Here is a 23,202-nt window from a genome sequence, read left to right on the forward strand (position 1 = left end):
GTTTTTACATATGATATTTAATTTCTTTTAATGCACACAACTGATAAGTTGGACAACTGATAAACCGGACCGGTTTCGAACTCACACCATCCGGAACCGGAGGTCATACCCACTCTGCTATCACGGCTCTCTATCTACCTACCTACTAATATGTACCTACGATATGGATATGTACCTACTTGTACTTTATTAAGTAAAGTACTCGAATCTCAAGTAAGTATTGTATTTGACGGCATCCGTGGCGCAGTGGTATGCGCGGTGGATTTAAAAAACGGAGGTCCTGGGTTCGATCCCCGGCTGGGCCGATTGAGGTTCTCTTAATTGAGCCAGGTCTAGCTGGTGGGATGCTTCGGCCGTGGTTAGTTACCACCCTACCGACAAAGATGTACCGCCAAGCGATTTAGCGTTCCGGTACGATGTCGTGTAGAAACCGAAAGGCCTGTGGATTTTCATCGTTCTCCTAATAAGTTAGCCCGCTTCCATCTTAGATTACATCATCACTTACCATCAGGTGAGATTGTAGTCAAGGGCTAACTTGTAAAGAATAAAAAAAAAAAAACTGAAAAGTTGTAGGTGCATGCCCCGGACCGGTTTCGAACTCACACCATCCGGAACCGAAGGTCATGTCCACTGGGCTATCACGGCTGTCTGTACCTACTTATACGTACCTACGATATGAAAATGTCAAGTAGGTATGAATTCGTGGTTCAAAATAAATGCACTTGTACTTATGAAGATTCTTTAATATTTATCCAAATGAAGTCATATCACGTAGGAAGGCGCTGGTACCCGCGGGATTGTCTCGAGGAACCTGTATAATTATTAATTATGGTAAATAGGCTTTAGGTACTACAATTCAATGAGTTAATTACTAAATCTAATTACATTAGCATAAATACATAGTAGTGTTTATAAAATTGTCGGTAGATTAGGCATTTAATAGGCCATTGAGAGGAAATTTTTGAGAATATTCAAATATATACCTATCACAAAAATCTTATAAATACATTTGTTTAACAAGATTATGTTTTTCTTGTATGAAAATATTAACTAGCCATATGCTTAGCCCACTTTGATATTTCTATGACTATATCACATAACGTTGATAGGAGAGGAGCATCCTGCATCCTTAAACTGAAATGAGGAGATCAGCAGAAAAACCAAAGTCACTGACATAGCTCAGCGAGTCGCGAAGCTGAAGTGGCAATTGTAGACCCCATAGTTCGAAGAGGACGAGGCCCGATGGACGTTGGGGTCGCAAAGTGCTAGAATAGCGACCCCCGAATCGGATAGCGCAATGTTTATCGATATCCTATCCCGGATTGCAGGGAGCCACTGGGTGCTGACGTCTCGAGACCGTAGTATTTTTTTATTATTCTTTACAAGTTAGCCCTTGACTGCAATCACACCTGATGGTAAATGATGATGCAATCTAAGAAGGAAGCGGGCTAGCTTGTTAGGTGGAGGATGAAAATCACACTCTTTTTGGTTTCTTCACGACATCGTATCGGAACGCTAAATCGCTTAGCGGAACGTCTTTGTCGGTAGGGTGGTAAAGTGTTTGGAAGTCCATGTCCATGCAAGAGGCCTATGTCCAGCAGAGTGTTGTGTTGTGAATGTTAATGAGGATGATGTTGATGATCCTTACACTATGTCCAGCTACATTTATCCAGAAAAACCGGAAGTTTCCACCGGACTTGTAGTACCCCTCCAATCGGTTATTTTCCCAGATGGGTAGACGGGGCGCGTTCCTGAATTCCTCCGCGCGTACCCAGTTCAGACGATCCACCCACAGAAGTTGGCCTGGAGAATTACAGAAAATAATAATTTCTGCAGGTGTAGGGTACCCCTACTATACTTGACTATTACTTTTCTGTTTTTATTTGTCTTTTTTTAAATATCTAACAATGTTATAAAAATACGAAACACTAATAAAAATTATAAGAAAAATCAACCCTCCCTCTTTGGGACATTTGAGTGCCCAAGCAGCTGGTGGTCAGGGATCCAGAGTTTGGTCACAATACGTCTATAGAATAACTGTCTTTTGTAAGCGACTCTTGATCCAGCAGTTAAGCGAAACCTTCTTAAGGTGTTGGTCGAAGCTTTTCGCTGTAAGACCGTTGACTTGGAACAATAATAGTTGACTCAACATTCCATACTAGTATAACAGTAATAGTTGGTTTTTTAATTACATTAATCGTAAATGCATATTTTCATCATTAATACACGTAGTACAGTAGCTAAATTACCAATTAAAATAATATGTAAGTACGGATGATATTTATAGAATTTTACTAGTAAACATTTGATAAAGTAAGCAGATATTTTATTTGTAGAGAAGTGTATTTGATAGAGTAAGGCAGTAAACTTATAGTAATTTATTATAGAGAAAAGTTTATTAACGATTCGTGTGGTGTTGGCACACATTTGTCAGGTCAAAATTACACGTGCTTCATTAAAATGATGATGATAAAATATAATATGACAGTACTACCGGACTCCCGGACCGGAGTCCAATTTATACACACACAGACCTTCGCAATTGTAATATAATAAGTCTAATAAAAATAGATAGACATAAATAATTACCAGGAGTATCACAAATGAGGTCAAGGTTGCCGTTGTATTTTGTTAAGATCAAATCCGTTTCATTCAATAGTTTTTCAACTGAAAAAATTAACGAGATGCAGGTAAGGTACATATATTGAAGCTAAATAAAAAATTCACACTAAGGAAAAATACTTACTTCCTTCAGTAACAGGTTTCATAAAGTCCGTCCTAAGAGTGTCAAATACATCATCTCTTTGTGATCCCCAAGTGACATGGTCAGGGATGTCTAGAGCTTCTTTCACCTTTGTATTCATCAGAGTATTAAGATCCAGTTCTGCTCTAGTTGATCTATACGGCATGTCTCTGATCATTGCATCCCTTGCCAGTTCTATAAAATATTAAGAATCAACTTACGTACTACTGACTTAAGACTGTTACACAACCGTGGAAGAAAGTGATTACAACAATACAGGGAATCCTAGTGTCATAATACAACATTTAACAATGTTGAATGTCTTTATGTATTTACTTGTGAATCAATAAACAATGAATGTGGAACTAAAAATGGATTGGAACTCGCAATTCAGTTGTTCTACCGTAAAAAGTTGTGAGATCCATGTAATACCGAGTCGGTAATTTTATTCAGTTCGTAATTTAGGGATCTTTTGTCTCAAGTTATTACGTTTATAGCTAACCTAACACCGCGTGACCATATAAATATGAAAAATCTTTTTTATTTTAAATAAGATTCATATCATTCACAATATATCCACCATACATGGTCACATTATAATCGTATTATATTTTTATAATTTATCACAAAAACTGAAAGTAATGACTCATTGTTATAAATTTGAAAATTTAAATTTTCACAGAACAAATGGGATAGAGAATGTCCATTGGCCATAAGATAGGCAAAGATCGATTAATATAACCTTTGATAGTCAAGTAATAAATTCCAAGTTAGCCCTATTTAAAAGAAATCACTTATAGTCACCATAAGCATTGAAATTATCCGGTAAGTTGACAGTCATTTTAGTTAATATATTGTAAAAATCGACATTCGTCGTTCTCCTGAACACCGCCCGTTGTGTTGCAGCCCACTGCATGGTGGAGTTCCAGAAATGTCCTTCATCAAACAGCCTTTCAGCTTCTCGCGCTGCGGCCTGTATATCTTCATAGCCCTCTTGGTCCACCAGACCGGCCGCTAGAAGCAGGGGTCCCCAGGTAAGGGTGGCGTCTACCGGGTGTATCCAAGCATTGCCCATAGCAATTCCTTTTAAATTTGACTTGATTGAACCATTTTTTTCTGCCTATTTATTCAAAGCAAATTATTTAAAAAACAGTAAGAAGAATAGTATTTCGGTTAACGAATAAAGAAGTATATATACCAAGTATAGACATTTTCAGCCTTATAGAGAGCCTTGATAGACCAGTGAATATGATCTTTGCCTTCGATTCGCAGAGTGTAGGTTCGAATCCGGTCCTCCAACTTTTCAGCATTTCAAAGAGGGAATTGGCAGACCTCACACACGCAGAGAACCAAGAAATTCTCTGGTGTGCAGGTTTCCTCACGATGTTTTCCTTCACCGTGTCTCAAACACCTGATATTTAATTTCTCAAAATGCACTCAATCGAAAAGTTGGAAGTGCGTGCCCCGGACTGGATTCGAACCCACATTCTCCAAAATCGGAGGCGGAGGTCACATCCACTGCTATCACGACACGTAATTAACAAATTCAATTTTCGAACCTTTCACATTTAATATAAATAAAAATGATGTAATATACCTCTTTCATCCTGATTGCCATGTCAACAGCCATTTTCCCCCCATACGACTGACCATAAATGTAAAGCGGAACACCTTCAAACGTCGGGTTATCTTGATAGAAGCCTTTCATAAGCTCTACAAAATCTAAAGCTGTAAATATATAAGGAATATATAGGTACAGACCATAGAAAAAGTTAAAGCTAATTAATTCCGTGAGTATATCTATAATACAATTCAAATTAATTAAATTTGCCTTTAAAAATGTGTCTTGAATTCTTGAATATTATTTACCTATTTCGTCGTTAGTTTTTGTTAAATATTTAGCATCTTCAGTATAGCTATAGCCAGTGCCTACAGGATTGTCTACGAATAGGACATTGAAATTTTTCACCTGAAAGAAGAATTTTGTGATTTAGAAATAAATACTACTTCCAGAAAAAAAACATACATGCAGCCGAACGTAGAACCTCCTCCTTTTTGGAAGTCGGTTAATAAAGGTAGCTATTTAAAAAAATATAAATAGATGCATTCTTGCCGAGTTAAGCGATGCGTTATCAAATCAAAAATCAAAAAAAAAATCAAAAATCATTTATTTCAAGTAGGCTCAGTTTACAAGCACTTTTGACACGTCAGTTGACTATTTGTAAAGATTCTACCACCGGTTCGGAAGGCAGGTTCTGCTGAGAAGATACCGGCAAGAAACTCAACAGTTGCTCTTTTGAAAAAGTCATACAGTATTATAATTTACAATTAATAACAATTACTGTTTACATTTCTTATAGTTTTACTTTCTGTGTGAAGGTGGAAGCTGATCCAACGGCCTCCAAGCATCTTTATCATTAAGGAACTCATCAATGTAGTACCCTCGACTGAGTAAATGTTTTTTAACACATTGCTTAAAGCTATGCATTGGCAGGTCCATCACAGTCTTGGGGATCTTATTATAGAAGAGTACACCCAAACCTACAAAAGATTTTTTTACTCTTTGGAGACGATATGCAGAAATAACTAACTTATGCCCGTGTCTAGTAAGACGTGGGTTTAAATCTCCTTTTCGTTTGTACAAATTAATATTTTGTCTTACATATACTATACTGTTATATATATATTGACAGGCTACTGTTAGTATACCTATTTCTTTAAACTTTTGACGAAGGGACTCGCGTGATTTTAATTGATATATTGCTCGAATTGCTCTTTTTTGAAGTACAAATATAGATTGTATATCGGCAGCCTTGCCCCACAATAAAATACCGTAAGACATTACGCTGTGAAAGTACGCAAAATAAACAAGCCTAGCTGTATCAACATCAGAAAACTGTCTTATTTTTCTCACGGCAAATGCCGCTGAGCTAAGTTTACCAGAGTTTTTCTATATGAGCACCCCACTGAAGTTTACAATCCAAGGTCACTCCCAGGAAAACTGTGGAACTCTCCATTTCCAGTGTTTCACCATCGATCATTATAGACTTATCTAATTTTTTAACATTTGGCAATGAAAACTCAATACATTTAGTTTTCTTGGCATTCAAAAGTAGATTATTTGCAATGAACCAATGCGACACATGCGATATGGCACGGTTTACGTCGTCAGAGTTATCTTTATTTCTGTCGGACTTAAAAATTAAGGATGTGTCATCAGCAAACAGTACAATCTCACATATGCCGCTGACATGGTATGGTAAATCGTTTATGTACACTAAAAATAGAAAAGGACCCAGAATTGAACCCTGTGGGACGCCCATTATGGTAGTGGAACCGTGCGACTTTATATCATTTATGCATACCTTTTGTGTTCTATCACTGAGATAAGAGGCAATGAGATCGAGTGCAACACTTTTGTGCTGTTAAAACCCAGCGTATAGTAGGTACAAGGCAACACTGCTCGAAAATAAACGCATTTGTTGTATTTGAACGCTTTTCGTCCGTCCGTTAACAAAGCTCTCGTGTGAATGAGGACTAAGAGACCAGTGAAAACATACATACCAATTACAAAAGCAGTAACATAAACTAAAAAAATAATATTAATTTATTTAATTGATTTAGTAATGTCAACGTTACCCAAGTGTAGTTTCTCTCTTGGAGTGACAGATCTAGTGGTCCGAGTATTTCAAAGTTTCCGATCCCAGTGGACGAGCCTCCAGGACCACCCTGAAGCCATACCACTAGAGGTCTGTCTGTGTACTCGGGCACATTAGCCGTCGTGTAAAACAACCAGTAAAACATATGAGCTCCTTCTCGGACATTGACGTAACCGAAGTTCTGCTTGAAATCCCCAAACTGGGCTGTTGAATACAAACTCATTTCAAATTACACTGTTTCTGTCAATATGTGAATGTAGCATCAACTTCCTAACAATTGAAACAGGTGGTAGTATAAAACAGTGGAATCAATAACTAATAATAAATTTAAAAATAAATTTCATTAAAAAAATTTATGTTTTGTTATGTTTTGTTTTTTTCGCCCCAAAACGGCTTATCAGTTTGACGAAAAACTTACTCTTAAAATATTAATGCAAATAGTTACCTACTTAGTTTTTCAATAAGTTAAAGTTAAAATATAAAGGTAAAGAGAAACCACGTGCTAGAAAAAGCTTGCGATCAATGATTTTCGTCAAAATATAGGCAAATCATGAATGCTCAAATTCGTCGTCGTCTTAAAAGTAAGGAATCTCTTACCATTACTATAAACCCCTAATAGTAATACTAAATATAAATACAGTAACATGTTGAAATGGTCTACGGTCTAAATACGAATAAAAGTCGAGTAAATCATAATATAATCAGTATCAGATATCATATTATTATCAATCAATAAAAAAATATCAGATTAACTAAACTACTGTATCAATATTGGATAGATATAATACTGTATCAATGTTAGATGTTATTTCAGAAAACTTTATTACTAAACGAGCGGACGCCCGCGACTTCGTTCACGTTAAATTCAGTTTCTCACAAATCCCACGGGAACTTTGTATTTTTGCACTATAAAAATGGCCTATATGTTGATCAATATCAACTAAAAGTCCCATTTTAATCGGTTTAACGGTTCCAGGGATTAGCCCTGGTAAGCAGAAGGACAGACACAAATATTTGAAAAAAGATATTTTGTGTTTTTGTATCGTGTAAATAACTTTGAGTTCTTGAAAAATCACAGTTATTTTGAAATCACAGACAGACACTTAAATTTTATTTATATGTACCTTTTGATAAGACTTATTAAATAAGTAAAGTAGGTAATGTCCTTGTGTATATTCAATTTTTCATGTGAAACCAGTGTTTGTCATATGTGCACCTTTAATTATGATAACATTCATTCAACTTCAACGCATCGCATCGCGTCGCTTTTTTTAACTCTCGTGCGAATGAGGTCTTAGTTGCTTTTAATCACATCACATAATATTATAAAGGCGTTGTGTGTGTGTAAGTCTGTATGTTTGTTCGTCATTTGCGCTGCGGCTTTGGCTGAAATTTGAAATGGAAATAGATTTTACTTTGGATTAACACATCCTGCGGGATTTCTGAAAATCTGAAGTAGACGCGGACGAAGTCGCGGCCGTCCGCTAGTATTAGTATACTCGTAGATACACTTACACTTTAACTACCCATTTACTGATATTGCATTTATAGCTCTGCCCTGCGTAGATCCCGTGTTAATATTTGAATAAATGACATAATTCCAGACAATAATCTAATTGTGTGTCAATTTCCTCTTAATCCGCTCAGCCATTGTAATGTAAACGAGTAAACAAACATCCACTCATATATTCCTATTAATTATTACCATATTAGTTACTTACACGTTGACTTTTATCAATAAATACACTAAAAGGTGAGTGAATAATACGAGAAGGTTAAAAGTATTCACACTTTTATTTGGTACATTAGCATAGCCTTTGCTCTTCAATTTCACAATAAGTATATAGCGAATATAAGATTAAGGCTAAATCCTTGGATAGATGATTGACAGTTGACATACTTTGAACATTCATTAGTTTACATTGATATAATGTTTAGGTTCCTAATTAAAATTATAACCTAAAATATATATTTTTACTCCAATTTCGTAATCTACCTACTCGATAAAATGGCTTAAACCATATCACAAAGCTATTAATTCCTACAGATCGTTTGGTAATGTTCATACGAACACTATACTATACTGTTACTGTAATACCGTGCTATGCTACAATGATTATTTTTTAAGTTAGTTCCATGGCGTTGGCTATAAAAATTCAGGCTTTCATAAAAGAGACGAAACCTAGGAGGCCACGCTGATATAAAACAGCGTCAATTATATTTTATTAGTTTTTTAATTATTTTTATTGGTCATAGAAAATTATTGTATGCCACTGCACGTAATTAGCCATAGTATCGTGCTGTCTATTGTCCAATTCGATTGCGCCTCATTGCACAAAAATCACTCGTGTTACAATGAATCTCGTTACATGTCATTGGAATAAATAACTATTGTGATTGATTGTATATATTATCGGAAACTTTTATTTCGGATTCGTTTACGGTTACGGATATTTTTTTATATCGGATATCCGATTGTTTCGGTTACGGTTATGGAGCTCCCTAACATCACTGGTTTGTAATAACCTTTACTATAATATAACTTTTACTCGTACTATAAACATATTATCGATTTGCGGCATGTATCAGTATCGTGTTTATATATTCTATCATTTGAAAAAGTAGCACAACTGCAAACATTGATAAGGCACATTACATTGTACGCACTTTCATCTTCGTATTACGTCGTCGTTAACTTTCATTTTAATCATACAGTCTACAGTTCTTTATGACTGGATTTGTCGATTGTTCACGGATAATCCTACTAATATTATAAACGTGTAAGTTTGTATGGATGTTTGGATGTTTGTTACTCTTTAACGCCGCTACTACTGAAGCGATTTAGCTGAAATTTGGAATGGAAATAGATTTTACTCTGGATTAACACATAGGCTACTTTTTATCCCGAAAATATCCATGGTTCTCGAGGGATTTGTGAAAAACTAAATTCCACGCGGACGAAGTATCGGACGTCCGCTAGTAGCAAAATAAATAAATTATTATTATTAATTAAGAAAAAAAAAAAATAATATTATTAATTAAGATATAAATAGTTACTAGGGACTTTTTTAAAGAATACAATAAGGAACTTAAGCTAACTTATCCTAATAAGTATACAAATCATGCCCACGTGAAATGGTGGCAAGAATACTGGCTGCATTTCCGCGCTGGACAGCCAAAGCCAAAAATGAGCCAGCCACTAGGTACTTATAAATGCTGAATTATATTTAAATTTAGATAATCGTGTGACCATCGCCTGATTCATTCGCATTAGCAGCGAATTACACATAATATCTTATCTTAAACTGCCTCATTCAGTGTTCCGATTCGGATTATGAGATCCTAGGTTCGAGTATCGAGATCCTACGTAGTGCTATGAACTATTGAGATTAAGACAGTCTCACTAGATCGGACTTAGGAAGTTGTTAGCAGTGGCGAAGAGTTCATGCAAGCCTATTCCCGCTGGGTTACCTTTTAAAAACCATACATATTCATCGTTGAACTGTTTCTAGATATGTGAGAAACCAGAGTTTTTATCATGCTATATGAATTTCCTTGTCTTTGGGACGTCTTACGGCTTACGTTCATCTAAATTCCATTCTTTGCCACTGGTTGGTAATGTTACCCTTGTGCCTCAGAGAGCACTTTCTGTTGTCTGCCTGACCATATTTATATGTATTACAAGCGGACGCCCGCGATTGCGTCCGCGTGGAATTTCACAACTCCCCAGTTTTTCATAAATCCCGCGGGACCCATGGATTTTTCCGCGATGAAAAGTAGTCTATGCGCTAATCCAGAGTAAAATCTATTACCATTCCAAATTTAAGCCAAATCGCTTCAGTAGTAGCGGCGTTAAAAAATCGTCAAATTTTCGTTTGATTGCTCGTGAGTTGGTTATTATGTAGCCAATGAGCCACAACTTTAATGTTTGTTGCAATTAATCATTTTTCTTTTATTAGACTTTGTATCTTAATGATAAAATCTTACTAATATTATAAACGCCAAAGTTTACATAGATGTTTGTTTGGTAAAGTGTGTAAACACATTATTTACACTTAATTATCCTCGACCTAACTAGGTTATAGTTCGGTGTGATTATTGTACGTATCCGACGGGCATGAGATTTCGCTCGAGCTGTCAAGTTGAATACGTCTGTTGTCCTTGTAGCACGACACGATCCTTGACAGAGAATCGCTTTATCGTGTACCGTGATACTCGTAGGTAGATATCTCACATGATCGTTGTAAAAACGGAGATTTTTCTTATACCTACGATTGTAATCGCTAATCAAAACAGATCGGCAGATACGGCAGCGGCTCCAGTCACAGTTGGCGGTCAAGAGGCACCGGTCTCTCGGCTCGGTGTAATATTCTTTCGCTCTTTAGTGCATCGAAGAGTAATCGCAAAGTCGCTCTCGAGCGATATCACTTGCGATTGTTGTCGGTGCGAGCTTGTTTGTGGCATTCCATTGTTCCGCATTTAGCCATGGCGAAAATTCCGACAGCATTTTTGAAACAGGTGAATATTGTTTTATTTATTTAATACTTACGTTAATTGTAAGAATAAAGTTTAATTCAATTAGCACGGAGGGATTTCGGTAAAAATGCGACCGGTAAAAATTATAAATCCTTTATTTTATTTGAAACACATTTTGAGTTGCACAAAATATCAAATTAATAAAATTTAATTTTGACACACAGAACTAACCCTCGAAGGTGCAATACAGTCTTAATCTTGTTAAAATAAGTTATTTTTCAAAGGTGAAGATTAACCTATGTCACCACCAAACACCAAACGATTAGGTTCTTACAATTAAAGTAACTGCTCGCCGAAATTGTGAGGGCAGGGCGTTTGAGACATTGTAGAATTGACAATATATAAGTAAGAATAGTAATAATCAATTACCTATGTATATCTTGCTAAAAGGAGACACTTCACTAAAGTGATACACTTCACACTACGAGCAATTGTCTTGCAGTCGTGCTCATGTTTTAGTAGAGTCACTATGGATAATAGGCATGAAACTCATAAGAATCAGACTTATTTGTGCTAAATCTATGATTTTTATTTTGCAAGAATACGTTGTAAGGCATACTAATGGAAAAATATCTGTTTTACATTTCATAAATGTGTTTGTAGTATTGAATGTCTGACGCATGGACGTCTGTTTTAATACAACAGTTTTGTTTAATATTTCTTATTTCAATTACAATGCCTTGTAGACCCCGCGACAGCCAGACCTTCGTCATTTTATAAAAGCTAAAAGTTCATCGGCCCATGCTCCTACTAAAAATGAGAACCGTAACCAACTATGGAGTTTGGACCGTGGCTTTGGGAGGTAGCAGGTTTTAAGGATACAGACCCTCAGCTGTCTAAGTATAAAGTGTAATTTTGTTATATTTTTATCGGCTTAATATGAGAAACGATATCCGTATTCGCCAGACACTTGGCTTCCTAGCAACCCTTCGCTAGTGTTTCAATAATTAAATAATGTTTTTCGAAAGGTTGCCGTGAAGCTACGAGTAAGTGACTGGCGACTGGGAATATAATTTCTCATATTATGTCGAGGAAAACTTAAAAAAAAAAACGCTTTATACTTAGACGGTTGAGGGTCTGGATCCTTTAAACCTGCTACCTTCCAAAGCCACCACGGTCCAAACTTCATAATTGGCTACTGTACTTATGGTAGGAGCATGAAATGACAAACTTTCAGCTTTTATAAAATAACGAAGGTCTGGGGTTCACGGGCTCTTAGTCTATGGTAATGAAGTTGCTGTGAAATATTCTGGCTTCAACAATAGGCGTGAAGTTTAAGGTAATCAGGTGTTCAGTTTTTATACCGTTTTTGTAATAATAGCTTCGCTTCACGTTACATAGACTAATTAACCCACACACTTAGAATTATTATTGAACTTAAGTATTTTACTGGTTGTAAAAAGAACTATTAATTTTAAGTCACTGCAATTTGGAAGGAGGATGGTTATCTGTGTACATATACTTAATTTTTTTACTATCACTAAAAATATTTTTATTCAGATGCCTTTATAGAGCCTTCTGAATAAAAATATTGGTGGTAAAGAGTCTACTCGCTGTATCGTTGTATTCAGTCCACAAACTTTCTGATTAATTGGAGGCGTACGGGAATATTGATCATGTTAAAAACTAAGCGGGTTCAACTTCAATCAAACAACAACAGATATGGTGAATATTCTTTTACTCATGTAATTTGATTCTGAAGTCGTGAAAATATTTCTCGGTTGATTAATATTGGTTAATGAAATTGAAACTATTTTCTAAATACCTATATATAGTCGTACTTAGTTTAGTTAACATTCAAAGCGCAAAAATGATCAATTACCGAAGCCTCTTAGAAAGGCAGTAGTTAATTTTTGTTCATAAATCAAGTACTTACCTACCTCTACCTACCTATTATTATTTAAATAATCGTACAATGTCTACAAGAATTACAAACTAACTGTCGACATACTCTAACTTTATTATTATTTATTATTATCTTTGAATTTTATGTTAGTATATAAGTTTTTACTCAGCGGATTCTTTTTACTTTTTCATGTACCATATTTAATTAGTCTAGTAATCTTGTATAACAATGGAACTGGATTTCTCCTTTTTAACTACAAAAAAGGAGAAACCCAGTTCAATTGTTAGTAATTATATATATATATATATTATAGTAATTGTTAGTCCTTTATAACTACAAAAAAGGAGAAACCCAGATCAATTGTTATACAAGATTACTAGATAGGACTACCTATAGATAATATGTCTAAATTAAATTTTATGGTTTATAACCAAAATGACTGCCAATGCGCTGGATAAATATAAGCGTTTTTTATCGCAGGTAGGTAGTGAAGATGGTAATACTATGGTTTTCAACAGAGATGTCCCAGTTTCAGTCTCTAGCTCGGGTCAATTAAGATTTTATATTTTTTAAATTAACTCTGGTTTCTGGTGGTAGGTTTCGGCCGGCCGGCTAGTTAGTTACCTCCTTACCGGCAAAGACGTACCGCCAGGCGAAGTAGTATTACAGTACGATGCCGCGCGAAATAGAAAATTCAGAGGCATAGGTTATTTATTAAACTTGAACTTATTCTAAGCTAGCCCGCTAACATCTATAAGCCATTTATACCTATATAGGTAGACTAGCGGACGCCCGCGACTTCGTCCGCGTAAATTTCGATGTCAACTTTACTACTACCCCTACCCTACCCTACCCCTACCCTACCACTACCCCAACCCTACCCAACCCCTACATCTACCCTACCCCAACCCAACCCTTACCCCCACCCTACCCCTACCCTACCCCAAACCTACTCCTACCCTACCCTACCTTACCTACACCCTACCCCCATCCTACCCCTACCCTCCCCGTACCCTATCCCTTTCCTACCCCTATCCCACCCGTACCCCTATCTCACACCTATCTTACCCCTACCCTACCACTTCTCTATCCTACCCGTACCTCTACCCTACCACTACCCTACCTCTACCTCTACCCTACCACTACCCTAAACCCGGCCCTAAACCTACCCTACCCTACATTACTCCTACGCTTCCCTACCCGTACCCTACCCTACCCTGTAACTTCTCTATCTTACTCCTACCCTTAGCAAAATCGGTCCAGTCCTTCGAGAGTGGTGGTATGACCAAGAGAAATAGAGACTTCTATGCTAATAATATAAAGAGGTAAAGTTCGTGTGGTTGTAGGAGGTAATCTCTGGATATACTGGACCGATTTGGAAAATTGTTTTACCAATAGAAAGCTACGTTATTTGCGAGTGTCATAGGCTATGTTTGATCCCCATATTCACACGGGAACGGGAACTACGTAAATGAAAGCGCTGGGCGTCATATAGCTTATATATATAGCGTCTATAGATTTTGTATTATCTCCGAAACTATTTAAGTAATTAACATACTGTAAAGGGCAAATCTTATCTCCATAATATCCTTGTGATTATTAAATAACTTATTTTAATAAGGATTAAAGTTTAGTTATATAAATAATGACGTAAACCTAAGTATATAAAATTAATAATTTTTAAAACACAAAAGGTACTATATCTGCTAATATATAGAGGATAGATATATGGTGTCGCGGTTTTTTGTAGAACTTTTAAATATACATAAAGTCTCCATACATTAATTTCAATTTTACACAATAGTTAAGGCAGCGCATGCGAATAAGTCTGTTTAAGAGGTTTTTTAGTCCGACCTGTATGACAAAAACTGTGATAACTCGGCTAATATATATGATACCAATATAAAATATAGCCTATAGCACTCCCCGATAATGTAGCATTCTACTGGTGAAAGAATTTTTAAAATCGGACCAGTAGTTCCGAAGATTACCCCATTTAAAAAATGTGACAAACTTACAAACTTTACCTCTTTATAATATTAGTATAGATTACAACCTCTATTTTACTCTTTTAGCCGGTTGGAGAGATGTAATGAAAGACTTGGTTTGTATCGAATTGTATCGAATGTATTGAATATATTTCGGTCAGAATGTATTAATTATATCTACAGTTTACATTAAATAATATTAGGTACGCGCGACAGTAAACGAAATCTAAACGACCAATCACAATAACGCTGGTTGATATCGCGTACTATAAAACCGCGGCGCCGATGGTCGCGGTATCATTCCACACTAGAATTTGATGTAGGTATGTACTCCGATGATCGGCGGCTCGCGAAGACTGGACTTATATATCGGCTCGCCTTGCGCGCATAGTTAGTCAGCTGCCGCAAGGCGCAGCGAGCGGATGTATGTAGGTAGGTAGCTACAGTACTCATCCCCTAGTGAAAACGTACAGGCAGTCTAGACACTCGCCCGGATCTTGTTGTTTTCAAAATCGGCTTGATCTGTTTGCACGTTGCTGGAGGTCTTGAATCTTGCGTCTTCACTGATGATTCGGGCTTCGAAGTTGTAGCTTTCTGCTCTGTGCGCTTCGTATACTGCTCGGAATCGTCTGTGTTGATCGTGTATGCAGACTTGAGTCTGTCAATTGATATGACTGCGGAACGTCTCTCTGGCAACTGTAGCTTGAAAGTCTTGCTGTCTCGTTCTAGCACCTTGAATGGACCTTCGTATGTTGCTTGTAGAGGTTTTCTAACTGCATCGTTTCTTAAAAACACGTATTCGCATGTTTGGAGATCTTTGTGTACGAATACAGCTCTTTTGTTTCCGTGCGAGGCTATTGGTTGGCTGGGCTTGACTGAATTGATTGATTCGCGTAGTCTGCTCACATAATCATAGTTCAAGTCTTGCTCGTTTGATGACGTAGTAGTGAAAAAATCACACGGCAGGCGTAGATTTCTTCCGTAGGTGACTTCGGCGGCGCTGACGTTAGTGTCTGTTCGTACTGCAGCTCGTAGACCCAAAAGTACTGTTGGTAGCTCGTCGATCCACGTAGTATGTTGCGATAGACGGGCTTTCAGTGATGTCTTGAGCGAGCGGTGCCATCGTTCAACAATTCCATTTGCTTGCGGATGGTATGGCGATGTACGGGTATGTTGTATGCCCATAGTTCTCAGCAGCTTCGTGAACAGGTTGCTGGTGAAGTTTCTACCCTGATCTGTAGTGACGTAGCTGGGTGTACCATATCGACATATCCAGTGCTCGTAGAATATCTTCGCAACTGATTCTGCAGAGATGTTGTCGGTAGGTACAGCTTCGGGCCATCTCGTTGCTCGATCGATCATTGTGACGAGATATCGATATCCTTCGGGAGACGTCTCTAGAGGGCCTACGCAGTCCAAATTCACGTGCTCGAACCTGTCGCTCGGTGGGAATGTTGATGGGCTGCTCTTTGTGTGGCGTTGTACCTTGCATCGTTGACATTGAATGCAGTTCTTCGCTAACTCTCTGACTTCAATGTTCATTTCAGGCCAAAAGAATCTCTCCGTGACGAGTTTGAGTGTAGATCGTATGCCTGGGTGACTGATGTTGTGAACAGCGTCGAATGCGGCTTTGCGAAATTCCGTAGGTATGTACGGACGAGCAGACGATGTCGATGTTTCGCAGTAGATCGGCGACTTCAAGTTTGGTACTATGATTTTCTTTATCGAGAGATTTTCTTGTTCTTGAAGTTTTTTGATTACATTGCTCTCTTTGTCTTGCGCTTCTGCGATTTTTTCATAGTCGAGCGTCGATGGATATGACACACTGTCGATAGGAACGCGACTCAGTGCATCGGCGACTACGTTGTCCTTCCCGTTGATATGACGAATATCAGTTGTGAATTCACTGATAAAGATCAGCTGTCTCGCTCTTCGCGGTGTTTCGGTCGTGGAAGGCGGCTTCTGTAGTACGTATGTCAACGGTTTGTGATCGCAGAATATTATCAGGCTTCGTCCTTCGAAAGTTTTCCTGAAGTGTTTGATTGCCATGTAGATTGCGAGTAGCTCTCTGTCAAACGTGCTGTACTTTTTCTGAGCGTCTGAGAATTTCTTCGAAAAATATCCGAGCGGTTGCCATGCTTCGTTGACGTATTGTTGTAACACAGCACCGGCTGACAGGTCCGAAGCATCGCTGAATATTGCGAGCTGCGCTTCGTGCGATGGATGTGCTAGCAGGGCTGCGTTTTGTATGGCTTCTTTGCATGCTTCGAATGATTTCGTTGCTTCGTCGCTCCATTCAATTTTTGTCCGATCTTTTTTCTTCGAGTTGTGTAAGTAGGCGTGAAGTGGAATTTGAATTTCGGCTGCTTTCGGAATGTGTTCTCTGTAGAAATTCGTCATTCCAAGGAATCTTCGTAGCTCTTCGATAGTTTTCGGTTTTTCGTACTTGCAGATTGCTATGATTTTTTCTTCAGGCGGTTTGATTCCCTTTTCGCTCACGTTGAAACCGAGAAACTTGACTTCAGGTTGACCAAATACACATTTTGACGGGTTGATTGTGATCCCGTTTTCTTCCAGTCTTTGTAGAACCATTCGTAGGTGTTTTTCATGCGTGGTTGCATCGGGACTTGCGACTAGAAGATCGTCGATGAATGCGAAGACGAAGTCAAGGCCGTGTAGTACTTCGTGGATGAACCTTTGGAAGGTCTGTCCGGCGTTTCGTAGTCCCGGCGTCATCCGAGGGAACTCAAATAATCCCATGGAAGAAATTAGGGCTGTCTTCGCTATGTCTTCTTCTCGGACTCTAATTTGCTGGTAAGCTCGGTTGAGGTCGATGGTTGAAAATATCGTCTTGTGCGCCAGTTGATGTGTGAAGTCCTTTATGCGAGGTATCGGGTAGCGGTCTGGTATCGTGCAGCTGTTGAGTCTTCGATAGTCACCGCAGACTCGTATATCCCCATTTTTCTTCGGAACGACGTGTAGTGGCGATGACCAAGGGCTTTTGCTTGGGCGGCATATTCCTTGCTCGATCATGTTTTCGAACTCTTTTCGGACGAGTTCATACCGATGTGGTGCGATGGGACGAGGGCGACAATGCAGTGGAGGGCCAGTCGTTTCGATGACGTGTTCGACGTTGATTTTTGGTGACAGCTTCATCGACGTCAGTCTTGTCACTCCGGGATAATCAGCCAATATGTTGTGGTATGACTCTTGCACGTCGATACTTCGTATGGTCGGTATGTTGGTTGCACAGATGAACGACTGCGATGTTAAACTCGTCTTGCCATCGATGAGTCTTCTGTTCTTCAGATCGACAATCAACTGGTGATGCTTCAAGAAATCAGCTCCGATGATTGGTTTGCTGACTTTCGCGACGATGAATCTCCATTTGAACACTCGACGTAAGTTGAAGTCTAGTGCCATAGTCTTCTCACCGTAGGTCGGGATGACTGTATTGTTAGCGGCGTAGAGTTGAAACTTCAGTGGCTTCGGTGTTTGCTTCGCAGTTGGCGGTATAACGGAGATGTTCGCCCCGGTGTCGATTAGGAATGATGTTCCAGTCTTCTTGTCGGTGACAAACAAGCGGTATGAAATTTCTGATACGCCGGATCCCGCTTCGTCCAGCGTAACTACTAGTTTTCCGGCTTCGTCTGGTAGGAGCACGGCTTAGTGCATCTTCTTGCGGCTGCCCCAAAACGCCGGTGGTAGAAACAGTACGGCGACGGTGTCGAGCTTCGAGATCTGCGTCCGTTCGAGTTTGACCGATTGCGTCGATAGTTTGGTCTTCCGCGGTGCTGGCAGTTTTGGTGAACCATCTTCAACGCAGCGACTTCAAGTGATAGCTTCCTTATCTCTTCGACTAGGAACTTCGTATCGCTGGGTGGAACGCTCGTACTGGGGCTTTCGACGGCTGCGATGTGTGAGCTTGGGCTTGATTCCACCATCTTGTCGGCCAATATAGCGAGCTCGTCTAGTGCGGTCTTCGTGCTGAATGATTCGCTTGCGGCGAGTACGGATCGCACATGTGATGGTAAGTGATTAGTCCACAGTATGCGTAGCGTTGAATCCGGGACCTTTTCTCTGGCAAGAAATCTCATGCGGCGAAGTAACTGAGTAGGCTTTTGGTCTCCTAGCTCGATTTCAGACAGCAGCTTTTGCAGCTGGCGGCTGTCAGATTCTTCGTATGCGGAGATGAGGCGGTTCTTCACTGCGGTGTATAGGTCCGTTGCCGGTGGATCGAAGAGTATATCGGAAATTTGCTCGATATCTTCCTTTTGTAGTTGCGCAATGACCATTTGTGCCAACTGGTCCTGACTTTTTTTGAGATCAGCAGTGGCTGCTTCGAAACTGATGAACCAGAGTCGTGGCTTGTCTCTCCAAAAAGGTGGAACTCGCATTGATAAGGCGATTCCTGCGATTTCCCCCTGGCTATCTGCTACTGAAGCGTTGTTAGGTGATGCCATTTTTTATTATTTTTTTTAGTTGATTGTTATTTTTTTTTTTTTCTTCTTTTTTTTTTTTTTTTTGGCTTTTCACCGTGACGCGCTTGCTTGTTGTTCGTCGGGTGTGCTTCTGTTGTTCTTCGGATTTCTTTGTCGGGGTGCTTGTTGTTCCTCGGGGTCACCACTTTAGCCGGTTGGAGAGATGTAATGAAAGACTTGGTTTGTATCGAATTGTATCGAATGTATTGAATATATTTCGGTCAGAATGTATTAATTATATCTACAGTTTACATTAAATAATATTAGGTACGCGCGACAGTAAACGAAATCTAAACGACCAATCACAATAACGCTGGTTGATATCGCGTACTATAAAACCGCGGCGCCGATGGTCGCGGTATCATTCCACACTAGAATTTGATGTAGGTATGTACTCCGATGATCGGCGGCTCGCGAAGACTGGACTTATATATCGGCTCGCCTTGCGCGCATAGTTAGTCAGCTGCCGCCATGCCATGGGAACTTAGAAGAACGTGAAATCTTTATGAAGCAGCGCCATCTACATTCTAGATTTAAGATTCCAGGATAGTAAATACAATTACATAGATGTGTACGTACTAGAATGTTTTTAGAGATTAAACCCGTGTAAGTACGGAAAAAAAACCGAAAAAAAAGAATTATTTATCCTTTTAATTTTGACGCGTAATAGAAAGAATGTGTTTGTATTTCTAAAGCAAAGGGATTAATAAAGAAAAACAGTAAGTGTACATTAATTTCAACGATTTTCCACATAGTCATTTGGCCTAGTGGTGCATAACGAAGATACAATATGATAATCCTGAGTTCGAGCCCGGGGGTAACAAAGGAAAACTTTTTGTCTTTTTTTTTCTCAATTGGTTTCTTCAACTATTACAAAATCAAAAATGTCTCTCCTTTACAAAAAATATGCATTATTATTTTTATACTTTTTACTATACTAAAATACCGTATCTAGTCACTAGATGGCGCTATCACATTCGTTCCGAAAAAAGTTCGAGTAGCCTATCTATTTCCAATAATACACTGTATTTCCAATAATACACTGTAATCTTTGGCTGCCGCAAGGCGCAGCGAGCGGATGTATGTAGGTAGGTAGCTACACTCTCTTAAGGAAGCCTTCCGTTCTTGGCGACCGCGACTTGCGACCGCGACAGAGTCGCACGACCCACTGCTTAGTATGAATTTGTATGGAGCACTAAACAAAAGTGGTCACGCGACGCGGTTTTGGGCTTTGTTTGGAGCTCCATATAAATTCATCTTGGTCGCGCGGTCGCGCGTCGCGGTCGCCAAAAACGGAACGCTACCTACCTTTAGAGTTGCAATTTTCATAATTCTTGGAATTCTGCATACTAGATTTAATACGATTACACTGACTTTACTTTACGGAAAGAAAGTAAGTTTGTATTACAAGAGCATAACTGGAAAAACGACAGATTTTTAAAAACTATCAATCCTAAGGGGTCGAATTTTCAATATTCTTATAACACGTTTTTCATTATTTATTAATATACCAAATTTCATGATAGGTATATTCTATTTATTTTCTTAATTCTCTGCGTGTGTGAAGTCTGTCAATCCACATTGGGCCAGCGTGGTTGACTATTGGCCTAACCCCTCTCGTTCGTCTGAGAGGAGACTCGAGCTCAGCAGTAAGCCGAATATGGGTTAATGATGAATATTCTATTTATTAATTATTTATGTCACATGAAATATGAAAAAAAATCATACAATTCATCCATTAAAACCTAATTGAAATTTCAGCGATGATAAAAAGTAGTAGTGGTTTTTCCCAAGTACCAATATCTACGAGTATAATTATCTGTTTGTCTGGTTCAGTGGCTTAGCATTGAAAAGGTATCAGTCAGTATCGGACTTACAGTGGAATTTATAGACGTTGAATTCTCAAACGTATAGAGTTTAAATTCAACACTCGGCGGGTGAACGATCCCTGGGGGCGCCCCCACAACGTCTATGAATTCCACTGTTAGTCTGTGTAGAGTAGATCATCATCGTCATCATTATCAGCCAATGGACGTCCACTGCTGCACATAGGCCTCTTGCATGGACTTCCAAACAAAACGGTCTCGAGCCGCTAGCATCCAGCGGCTCTCTGCAACCCGCTTCATGTCTTCGGTCCATCTAGTGGGGGGTCGACCAACACTGCGATTTCCGGTGCGGGGTCGCCGTTCCAGCACCTTGGGACTCTTCGAACTATGTGGCCTGCCCATTGCCCCCCTTCGCGACTCTCTGAGCTATATGAGTGACTTTAGATTAGTGCGGATCTCCTCATTTCTGATTCGATCACGCAGAGAAACCTCAAGCATAGCTCGCTCCATCGCCCGATGAGTGACTTTGAGCCTTCTAATAAGGCCTATAGATGGATTCGTCAAATCTTGGTAATATTTAGAGCCCTCCTTGTGGGGTGAAAGATTTGTTAGCAGGCCTACAATAGCTATTATCTGCATACATGTAGACGTATATCATTTTGTTTGGAGTTATTTTAAAACTGACCTCAAATAAATATCTTCTTGCCTTGTCCTTGACATCATTTTTTTCAATGAATATCTAATTAATTGAAAATAAATGATGCCAAGGGCAATTGTGTTCAAAATTAAATACTTGTGACGAATATAGTACCCACGTATCTATTTATTTATGATACGCGATTATAATTTTTATTACATTCGTTGAAAAATTCGCAAAATAAGTATTTTTTTACCATAGCACAAAATTTCAAAAAGTATGTCGCGGATTTGTTTTTAGTACTTTTAAAGAGGAACAATTCCGTCAAACATATTTTCCGTAACTAACCGTTTACGTAGACTGAGCAACAGAGTTTATTAAATTAGTGCTATATTTTTCATTGATGCTCCCTATCTATTAGTAACATGGTATAATTTATAGCCTTCCTCGATAGACGGACTATGCGACACGAAAAGTTCCAGTAGCAGAGATTTGTGCGTTCAACCAAACAAAAAGTTCTTCAATGTTTGTAATATAAGTATACATATAGGGTAATATAGATACATGGTATTTAAATTTTCATGATACGGTGACGATGATACTTACCTACATATAAATATAAATGTCGCTTAGTCTATTAAACCGCTGTTATCCGGAAATCTCTATATAATGTTGGTTCTCATTATTGTGATCACAATGGAATTGCTCGGATCTACTACTTTTGTAAATTATGTGTAGGTATACTTTGTGTATCTATATAAATTATGACCTTTTTTATAACATGCTTGTTTTCCCTGTTACGTCACGCGTCCACAGATCCGCATCGGACACATCGCATCAAACGGATTTTAGTATACTTTGTAGAAAGTCGTACAAGTGCGTGTGATCGTACGGATTGCACCGGACGGGTTTTATCTACCGTAAAATTTAAAATCCGTTTGATGCGATGCGTCCGATACATACGATGTGGATCAGTGGGCGCCTTCACTTAAAAATATGTTTACGCAACTCGCTTGCTTTGCGCCACATAGACAGTAGGTACTAATAAACAATTACACTAAATTAATCTTTTCAGCAATGCTGTAATAAATTAATATTTTAACCGCAGGTCGGCATCTTTTTTTAAACAAATATTACCTATATGTAGGTACATTGTACCTATAGACCAATTAATTATGTTTAGAATCTATTCGACTAATAATTAATTTAAATTCCTGTAATTTTTATTACATTCTGGTGGTATGCTTTTTTAAATTAGTTCTTAGTAAAGCTGCAAAAACTCTCTCTAGCAGGACTTGCGTAGATAAAAAATGCCTTCGTGTTCTTGTCGGATAACGCGTATTATGAGGGTTCCGTAGTTGCCGTCACTAAGTAACGACTATTATTTGTAACCTGTTACACTTAATTAACTGTGTTAGTATATATTATGCATGTTTAATGTATATGTATATAATATGCGAGTTTATATATATCTACTGCTATCGTG

At 38.5% G+C, this 23,202-nt stretch overlaps 3 protein-coding genes across 3 annotated transcripts in view; 1 reads left to right on the plus strand and 2 right to left on the minus strand.

The window, feature by feature from the left end:
* Positions 1-722: 722 nt before the first annotated feature.
* LOC112044792 (retinoid-inducible serine carboxypeptidase) lies at positions 723-11,524 on the minus strand. Its single transcript, XM_024080755.2, has 9 exons — positions 11,308-11,524; positions 6,383-6,606; positions 4,613-4,712; positions 4,341-4,471; positions 3,548-3,863; positions 2,747-2,938; positions 2,590-2,667; positions 1,649-1,803; positions 723-811 (listed from the first exon to the last, which is right to left on the minus strand). Exons 2-9 carry the CDS (start codon positions 6,545-6,547, stop codon positions 749-751), a joined length of 1,200 nt encoding a protein of 399 aa, XP_023936523.2. The 5' UTR covers positions 6,548-6,606; positions 11,308-11,524; the 3' UTR covers positions 723-748.
* LOC112044791 (facilitated trehalose transporter Tret1) overlaps positions 10,582-23,202 on the plus strand; it is a 33,534-nt gene continuing 20,913 nt past the window's right edge. Inside the window, exon 1 of the mRNA XM_024080754.2 lies at positions 10,582-10,920. Within this exon, the coding sequence (XP_023936522.2) occupies positions 10,888-10,920 (33 nt within the window). The 5' untranslated portion in view covers positions 10,582-10,887. The remainder of the gene's footprint in view (positions 10,921-23,202) is intronic.
* On the minus strand, positions 18,405-19,235 carry LOC128198364 (uncharacterized). The gene has a single exon (XM_052883429.1). It carries the CDS (start codon positions 19,233-19,235, stop codon positions 18,405-18,407), a length of 831 nt encoding a protein of 276 aa, XP_052739389.1.

Source organism: Bicyclus anynana, chromosome 9, assembly GCF_947172395.1.
Source record: "Bicyclus anynana chromosome 9, ilBicAnyn1.1, whole genome shotgun sequence".
Lineage (NCBI taxonomy): Eukaryota > Metazoa > Arthropoda > Insecta > Lepidoptera > Nymphalidae > Bicyclus > Bicyclus anynana.